At 48.2% G+C, this 8,787-nt stretch overlaps 2 protein-coding genes across 3 annotated transcripts in view; one reads left to right on the plus strand and one right to left on the minus strand.

Moving 5' to 3' along the window:
- The window catches only part of ELOVL5 (ELOVL fatty acid elongase 5), an 82,427-nt gene that overhangs the window by 58,361 nt on the left and 15,279 nt on the right, over positions 1-8,787 (plus strand). The gene's annotated exons all lie outside the window — the stretch shown is intronic.
- LOC105979143 (60S ribosomal protein L39-like) lies at positions 1,027-1,269 on the minus strand. The gene has a single exon (XM_013006212.1). The coding sequence runs from the start codon at positions 1,267-1,269 to the stop codon at positions 1,027-1,029; it is 243 nt and encodes an 80-aa protein (XP_012861666.1).

An 8,787-nucleotide genomic window follows, 5' to 3' on the forward strand; every position in this document is an offset into this window, starting at 1 on the left:
CCCCCTCTGCAAGGGGACCTCCAGTGGTCTACAAGTGGGCGTTTTTAGCATCTTATGGTGGCATAGTGGTTAGGTGTTGGACTGCCATCCACAAGGCCAACCGTTTGAAATTGCTAGCCACGCTGGGAGAAGAAAGGTGAGGCTTTCTACTCCTCTGAAGAGTAGAAATCCACAGCGGCAATTCTAACTTGTCCTATAGGGTCTCTATGAGTCAGCCTCGACCCGTTGGCAGTGAGTTTTTTCCATTCTAAGTGGTGGACCACATCCAGTGTTAATTTGTTGATACTGTCTTTCTCAGATGTCATGATTCCAACCCACAAAGACAGAGGGAATTAAGGATGCTGATAATAAAAGTCAGTAATGATGAATACTTTTAAAAATATACAAAGACGGGTATTTAACTTCTGTCAGAACTGACAACAGCCATTAGAAAGGAACCCGGACATAAGATGTGGACTACCTCTTATTTAAAATCACCCTCTTCTTCCCTTTGCTGCTATGACTATCAAATTGTGTACAGGGTGCTAAAGCTCAGGAAAAAAGCATTGTAACCATGGAAATCAAAGGTAAATCATAGATTACAAATAAGTTTTATTTTGCATTTGTGTATGTTTATCCCCATGCAGTTAGAATGGCCTGTTTTGGGTAGTGTGAGGAAGTCGCCTTTCTCGCAGATGTCCAGGGAATTTTACGCAGAAAGTGGGAAGTGCTTGATGAAGAGCTAGAGAGATGGATGTGGATTGGCGGAGACCCGAACTGATCCTCTCCTTCCCTTTACGAAGTTTGAGTCTTAGCAAAGGAACCAACGGTGGCACGTTAATTCCGAAATAAAGTGGTATAAAATCTAAGTGCCTAACAAATGGTAGCATTTCCTTTTGGTTTTCAGTTTTATGGGTTGTTTTTCTTTTTTTGAGGGCGGGGGTTATTTTTCGACCAACAGCCTTACATTATTTATTGTTAAACTTGATGTGGAAGCATAAAAACCAAGAAAGAAACCAGGTTATTTACCAATACAAGTTCAACTAATCAGATGGTGGCAAAAGTCTTAATGCAACTCAACATGATGTGAGCCTGGGCAAAGGCGCCCGTGAGTGGCATCCCCCAGGGGCCTCCTGACAGACCCAGCTTAGTTCTTCTCCCATGTCTTCTCTTGGAGTTGTACCTGATCTTATTCCCGGTTTTCATTGGAATCCACTGGGGAATGGGCCGATTCTGCTTCTGTTTCTTGGCCAGGAATCTCTTGATCTGGAAAGTCTTATGAGACGACATGGTGAACTCAGAGCAACACCACACTCAGGGTGGCGGCGAAACAGAGGGAGAAGCGAGTTGTATGTTTTGAAACATTAAGCACATACAAAAATGCATCCTAAGTACAGCCCTTCCCAACTTCTCTGGATTTGTTCTGAGACTTTGAATATGTACATGTGCATGTATTCATGCCTGTATATATATAATATGTCTTAAGGACTTTTTAAAAAATTTGCATAGTTGGTATACAAACACACCACTTACTGATATGCATCCACGGTGAATGTTACCTGCTGCATGAATTGGAACTGCTCTGTTACTTTATTGCCAGAGTTGGATAGGACTTTGCGGGGTGGGGGCGGGCTCTTTTCAATGGCTAGCCGTGTGGGCTGTTTCCAGGGAGCAGTGGTGGGTGAAGGTCTCTGGGTGCACCCTTGCTGGTCTTCTGGCCACGGTTCCACCTGGCAGGGCAGTGACTGGCTCTGACAGCTATTGAATGTGCAGAGTTGCTACTCGGGCGTCATTTCTGTCCCCTTTCTGTACACACGGGCTTTCTTTGCTACTCACCTCCCCCATTTGCTCTCTCCCCCTTTCTGCTGGCTTACTGTTGGATTCTTATTTTCTGTTGTTTATTTATGCAAATTATTTCCTCCAATTCTACTTTTTTATTGATACTTGTACATTTTCAAAACACATCCTCAGCTTAATAGAATCTAAAGTGAATCAATACTTGTTTTCCTGAGCTGTGTAAGGGCCTTAGAAGATTTTAGCTCTGATCCTCCATATTCCATGTTGTTTAGTTTCATCCTTTCTTAAAGCAACTAAACACTTAAGAATTCCAAAGCTCACTGCTTTCTTGAATTCGTCATTGACCGGTAAGCCCTATTCTTCCTTTGAAGTTCCCGTTCTTGTAAACAAGGTCTTCCTCTGTGGGCTAAGCTCTTCATCTCTGAGGAGCATTTTCTTTTTGCCTTTAGATTTGAATAATCAGATAGCAGGGCATGGAATTGTACATTTATGGTTCCTTACTTCAGCACTTTGAAGGTCTAACTCCATTGTCTGCCTGCCTCAATTATCGAGGTCTACTCTCCCAGTTCTATTCCTTTTTAAAGCTCCCACCTCACCCCCACCTCAGGCACTCTTAAAATCTTGTTCCAAACTAAGACATACGAGGTGCCAGGGATGGAGATTTTTCTCTCGGTCAGACCTCCCAGACCTTTCATCTCCAGGCACCATCATCTCCTTGCCTGTGTATGACTTCGTCCCTTCTCTTCCCAGGCTCCTCCTGGAGCTCCTATTAGAGTTGTGTTGGACCATTTAAATCTACCTTTTGTTTGTCTTTTTTTCATATTTTTACAGCTTGATCTCTGTTTTCTTCACTGCATTCTTCTAAATCACTCATACATTCTTCCATTACGTCTAATCAACCCCCCCCCATTTATTGAGTCTTTTCGTTTAAATGACCTTTTTTTCCCCAAAAGGTTCACTTAAAACATTTTTTTCTAATACTATATTTTCTTTCGATAACATGGAAATGTATCTTTTTCATGTTTTTGCCTTTCTATGATGTAGACATAAAACGATATCTAGAACTAACAATTTTTTGCCCTGCCTTTTTGAAGTGTATTCTCTTACAAGCTTGGATACAACTACTTACATGAGGTTATTCATCTAGGACTAATCAAACTAAACCATCAAGTCAATTCTGACCCAGAGTGACCCTATATAAGGTTTCCAAGAATAAATCTTCAAAGCAGCACAGTCTCATCTCTCTCCCATGGAGCGGCTGGTGGATTTGGACTGCTGACCTTTTGGTTACAGCCCAGTAGTCTATATTAATTGTCTTCACCTCCGAAACAAGGCATTCTAAAATTGATTGTGGTGATGATTGTACATCTCCTCTTGAGAAGATTGTACTCCTGAATTGTGTGATGTGGAAGCAGTACCATTAACACTGTAAAAGCAAAACAGTTTTGCCAGGTGTCCTATGCAAAGCACCCTAAACTAGCATTGCTAACATTGTTTCAGAAAGATGTGCCTTCCCCAAACAAAAAGAAAGATTTTTGGAAGAATTTGAACGGAAGATAACTTCCTTTTCCCCCTTATTTTCACTTTTTGTTCTGCGTTGAGGACTGGTCTACAGAGCATATCATCAGTTTCCATTCAGCAGACTGCACACATCTCATGGCACCTGCCCGGGCATCCACTCAGTGCGCCATCACATGTCTGCTTCTCCCTGCTTCTTGCTTTCATTCCTCGTCCGTTTCTAACCCTGGGAACTCTGTCCTTGGGTAAACACTGCCCCTTTGATCTTAAATGATGGATTGCTCTAAAACGGGAGTGCGTTTAGCTGAAGCCCTGACGGGTGACTAAGGGTCATCATCTGGGTGGTCCCACTCGTCTGTCCGGCCAGTAAGCCCGCTCTCGTCTATGATGTTGACTTTCGTTCTACATTTTTCTCACAGTTACCCAGGACCATTGAGTGTATTCCCTGTCAGAGCAGTTGAGTGCTCTGAACACCATCCAGTTCTTCTGCTCTTGGGGTTGTGGAGACTGACATTTATGTGTCTTTTTCTTTCCCTACTTCATCCCTCCTCTTTCGGGCCTAGAGAGCACCTGGGGAAAGGTGGCTGGTTATGAAAAGCTTCCTGGGCACACTGGGGTGGCCAGGGATCCAAGATTCTTTTCTGCTGATCTGCTGAGGGAGTGTTCATACACCTCTAGACAAAGAGGTGTGATAGACCAAAGTTCATTCTAAGGTGGCACAGCTCTGACCTCAGGATGTCACCAGCTGATAGGTGAGTGATGAGGCTGACCACGATGCTGGGCTGTAGAGGGGGTGAGGAACACAAGAGTGTCCCACCCATCTTATCACCAGCCACCAGTGTGCAGGCCTAATCTGAGTGGGATCCTGTTTGCAAAAGTCCCAGATGGCATAAGGCTAGCCAGCCATTCATCTCTCTCTTGGCTTTTGTTCAGCTTCTCCCAGTCCGCGTTCAGTCTACTTCCATATCCTTTCCTCTGGAGTGCACGGTTCCTGGTTTGTCATCTGTACCTGTTTCATTTGGTCTCGTGTATTTATGGTAGAGGGGTCTGCGTGTAGCATGTTTGCCTGGTTTGCCATCTTCCGGAAGTCGACCTCCTCTTGTGTGAAGAATGCTTGGGGCGGGGTGGGTGGCTTCACTATGTGCCTTGATGGTGTTGGGAAGGTTTGGGTGTGCAGTTCTGTGTGTGTTTGTAGTGGAAACTGTGTGTCTTTTGTTTGCTCTGCTGCCAGACTAGACGTCAGTATGTTTTTCTTTGAGTCTTTTGAAGATTTCTGGTGCTGCCTTATTGGAAAGATGAAAGGAATCGCGCATTTGATGAGATGGATGTTGCCGCTTATCCTTCCTCACCTCACCGTTACTGTGGGGCCATTAGAGCATCTCTCAGGGCATCTGGCTGGCAGCTCCTCCCGGGCTCTAGCTTTGAAGGGCCGCACATAGGACCATAGAGCAGTTGCTTTGGAAACACTATACCCTCAACTGTCTTGTTCTTTTCCTTTAGGCTTTCCTGAAATAGATCGTTATTGTGGGGAAACAAGATGGGGTGGGGGTGGGAGTGGGGGGAACACTTAAAAGACCTGACAATCGATTCTTAAATTTCAGTTTTTAAATGGCTTTGCTTGCCAAGAGAGTTTGAAAGAGACATTTACTATTACCAGCCTGCTGCTCCCTGTTTAACAGACGTGTAGAGAAGTGGCCGTGGCAGCACAGTAGGCTAATCACAAGGTTGGCAGTTTGAACCCGGCAGCCGTTCCATACAAGAAGAGTTCGCCTTGGGAACCCCGAGGAGCAGTTCAGCTATAGCTTGTAGGCCGCTATGAGCCAGAATCACTGACAGCAGGGGGCAGGGTCATATGGAGAGGTTGAAATGTCCCGTGCGGTTTGTCCATATAAGAAAAGCGCCCTGCCCATTTTCTGAAATGTTATCTCACACTCGGTTTCTTTACAACTGCGATTCCTTGATTGGTGGTGGTGGTGGTGTGGGGGGGTTTCCCTTCTCTCTGAGAGTGGACCCCACGACTTACTCACCCCCCTACCCCCCTATTTATCTGCCACTGCCCGGGGAAATGATTTACAGCAGGGAGGATGGTGAGAAGAATGCAAACCAGACCCCATCCGCTCTTCCCAGGGGAGAGACCAGCGATGGCTTCCAGGAGAGAGGAAGGCAGGCCGGGGTCTGATCTGACCCGGGGAGCGGCTGCAGCTGCTGGAGCCAGGAGCAGGTCACCGTACAAACTCTCAGCTGACCCAGACTGAAGCTCGGAAGCAGGAGGTGGGCCGGAGGCCTCTCTTTCGATGAAGTAGAGGAGGTGCTACCTGGGGCTGCCCTGTGCACTGCAGCCACAGCCCTCAGGTCTCGTCATCGTTGTCATGGGGCCTTCTAAGGGTTAAAATCTGAAATCTTGAACATTGGCTTAGAATCGTAGCAGAGCCATCCAGTTCCTACATTGTGCCAGGAACTGGGCTACCCCACTGAATGCTCCCCCACCAAGCTGGGTCCAGTATTCCCTCCCCTTGTGCCAGGGGGCGTTGGAACGCACCAGACAGGATGGCCCACATGCAGTCTGAGCTGCTTGACCGTGTTCTCCTCCTCAGCCACCAGCACCCCTGTGCGGCACAGCGCACGTTCCTCGCCGAGTGTGTGGAAGCAGCAGACGAGACAGCGCCCCCCGGGGAACTCACTGAGAGAAAGGACTGCCAGCTCACAAGGGCAGGGCCTGGGGTTCAGGGAAAATGCCAGGCATACCTGTTTCAGGTTGGGCCGAGGACAAGCTGTGTCTTTGTGCTTTGTGCTAAATTCAAGTGTACAGAACCTGCCCTTAGGACTACGCTAAGAGCACCTCTTTCAGCTGTGATGCAAGGGTGCCCTGGTGGTTAAGAGAAAAAGAAACACTTCAGGAAGGTGGGGTTATCTTAATGGGCATCCCTATGCTACGAACATGAAATATCTGAAATGCTCAACCACATGCGCTGACTGACTGTCCCAGAATGCCGCTGCCCGCCTCGGCCAGTGGGTCCCTGGAGGCATAGGTGCTTTTTCTTTAAAGAAGGCCTGGTGGTTCCTTGGAAACGAAACTGCTGCTGATAGTGCCGATATGGGTAGGCAGTCCTCACCTTGCTCTTCACAGGTAGACTCGGTGCAGGGGAGGTAGGAACTGCTGGGAACGACTGCATTTGATGGAGACCAGGCTTCTGTGTGCCAGTCCCAGTGGTGGCACCAGGAAGCCCTGTGACCTTGCGTTTCTCATGTCACGTCTTTGTCTCCATTTCTTCCTCCAGAAGCACTGGCTTGTTCAGGCCCGCCACACTGGAGGAGGTGGGAGGGACGGGCAGAGAAACCCTGGAAGCTGTAAAAAGGGCATCAGCCCCAGCTTCACGTGGTGTTGCCAAGAAAGTGTCTGCCGCCCCCCAATCTTGGTACGGCTGACCTGAGTGGATAGTGGCTCATTTTATCTCACCCTTCATTTCTCTTTGGGGGCTCAGAACCACACAGCTCCATCAGGCAGTTATCAGTAAAGTAACAGGCGCCCTGTGGACAAGGGTTATCTCGAGTAGGTTTGAAGGTTATCTTGGGCTGTTGGAATGGAGAAAATGATAAAGGACCATCTACCACCCCATCACCGCCAGTTGTCATCAGGTCGACTCTGACTCACACAACACCACGTGTACCCGTAGAACTGTGCTGCATGGGGTTTTCACTGGCTGGCTTTTCAGAGGTAGCATGCCAGGCCTTTCTTCCACGGCACCGCTGGGTGGGTCTGACCCTTTAACCTCTAAGCTTGGCAGCTGACCCCGTTCAGCACTGCACCACTCAAGGACTCGGGGGACCTCCACCAAACCCATGTACATCGAGTCACTTCTGGCCAATCAATAACAAAACAGACCGCCGCCAAGTGAACTCTTAACTCAGAGCAACTAAATTCTGTCTCAGACAATAATCTCTTTTTCATCTGGGTTGTATATTAAGGAAGTTAACAGGTGGCGATGCAGGTGAGAAATGCTCAGGTGCAGACGTTTAACCAGGGGATGTATGCAGAGTTCCTCAGGGCTGCTCACAAATGCCCAAAGGGCATGCCACTCTTCTGAAAGGCTCCACCTGAGGTGTGCACCCAAGGTCCTGGGTAAGCAAACCCAGCTCCCCAAATTAAGTGCGCAGAGGCAGCCCACTCTAAGAATAAGCCACAACCCAGAGACAGCCCCACTTTCTTGAGTCAGCAAGCCCAGCTCCCCCAGTTAAGTGCCCAGGGGCACCCACTCCACAATCCAGCCTCCCCCAAAGCACTCAGCTCTACTGGCTCTGTGGGCTGGGAAGTCCACCACTCTTGTCTCGTGCGGGGACTCCTAGTGCTGCTCTGATGTCAGCTCTCCTGGATCAAAGGGGCTCCCTGCACAGGGACCAGGGGGCTCTCGGGGGCTCAGTACACTCCTGGCTTTTATCTGGTAGAGCGGCTCTCCCTCCTGCTCTAAGAGGGTTCATTTAATACCCAGCAGGATGGTAATCACAATGTAGCCTATTAACATTTACAGGTGAATTCTACCTGTGTCGTTCTTCAGCTTCTTACCAGACCGGGCAAGTCCAGGTACTTTGGTGAGCGTTACAGAGACTTTGACCAAAGAGCCACCTTCAATAATTCCTTGACACTATAGGACAGAGTAAAACTGCCCCTTTGAATTTTCAAGGCTGTCGATCTTTATGGGGCAGAAAGCCTCGTCTTTCTCCTGTGGACTGGCTGGTAGGTTTGAACAACTGACCTGGTGGTTAGCAGCCTAACACCTAACCCACATTGGTCCCCAAGAGGATGTTTTTCTTTAAGTGTTTCAAATGACCTTGTTTCCTGAGATAATCTGGTTGCATTCCAGAAAGCCCGTGGCTGTTTCTCTCGTTAAGGTTAGACTGCGTGGGAGGTTCAATGTTGTGGGAGAAGAGGAAGGCAGCGCTCACCTTGGGGATGATTCCATCCATGAACTGCGTCACCCAGACCCTGCCGGGGCCCTAGCCAGCACTTTCTTCTATAAATGAAAAGATGCGTGAAGCCACCATTGCTTATTTAATTTGTCTCATAAGGAGAGAGGAAAGCTTCTAGCAAGGCTTTAATTAGAGCTCTTCACATGTCCCTGCCCTAATTAAAGTTTGCTTTACGCCAAGGAGGGATGTGCAAAGGGTGCACGAGTGATGATGTGGTGTGTTGCTTGTATCTGGAATACCGCGAAGAGGCCATTTCACGGTCCCTGGTTTCTCTTGACGTTGCAGGTGATGTTGGGATCGTGTAGGCAGTGGCACACTGTTCGTTGTGACCTGCTTTTTCGTCCCAGTGTAGTTGTGCTCTCTTTTCAAGGGAGAGACTGTGAAGCTGTTCAGACCCTCACCTCTGGGAATCGGCCTGGTCCAGCATCCAGGGCTCTGGCATCCCGCAAGGTCTCCTCCTCACACCAGTGTTGATTTTGGGGAACCGGCCTCTGCAGTTCTCCGGAAAGAAGCGTGACCTGAGCCCCA

Source organism: Echinops telfairi, unplaced genomic scaffold (genome assembly GCF_000313985.2).
Source record: "Echinops telfairi isolate 266 unplaced genomic scaffold, ASM31398v2 ScPeMD7_3533;HRSCAF=4204_1, whole genome shotgun sequence".
In the NCBI taxonomy this organism is placed as follows: Eukaryota; Metazoa; Chordata; class Mammalia; order Afrosoricida; family Tenrecidae; genus Echinops; species Echinops telfairi.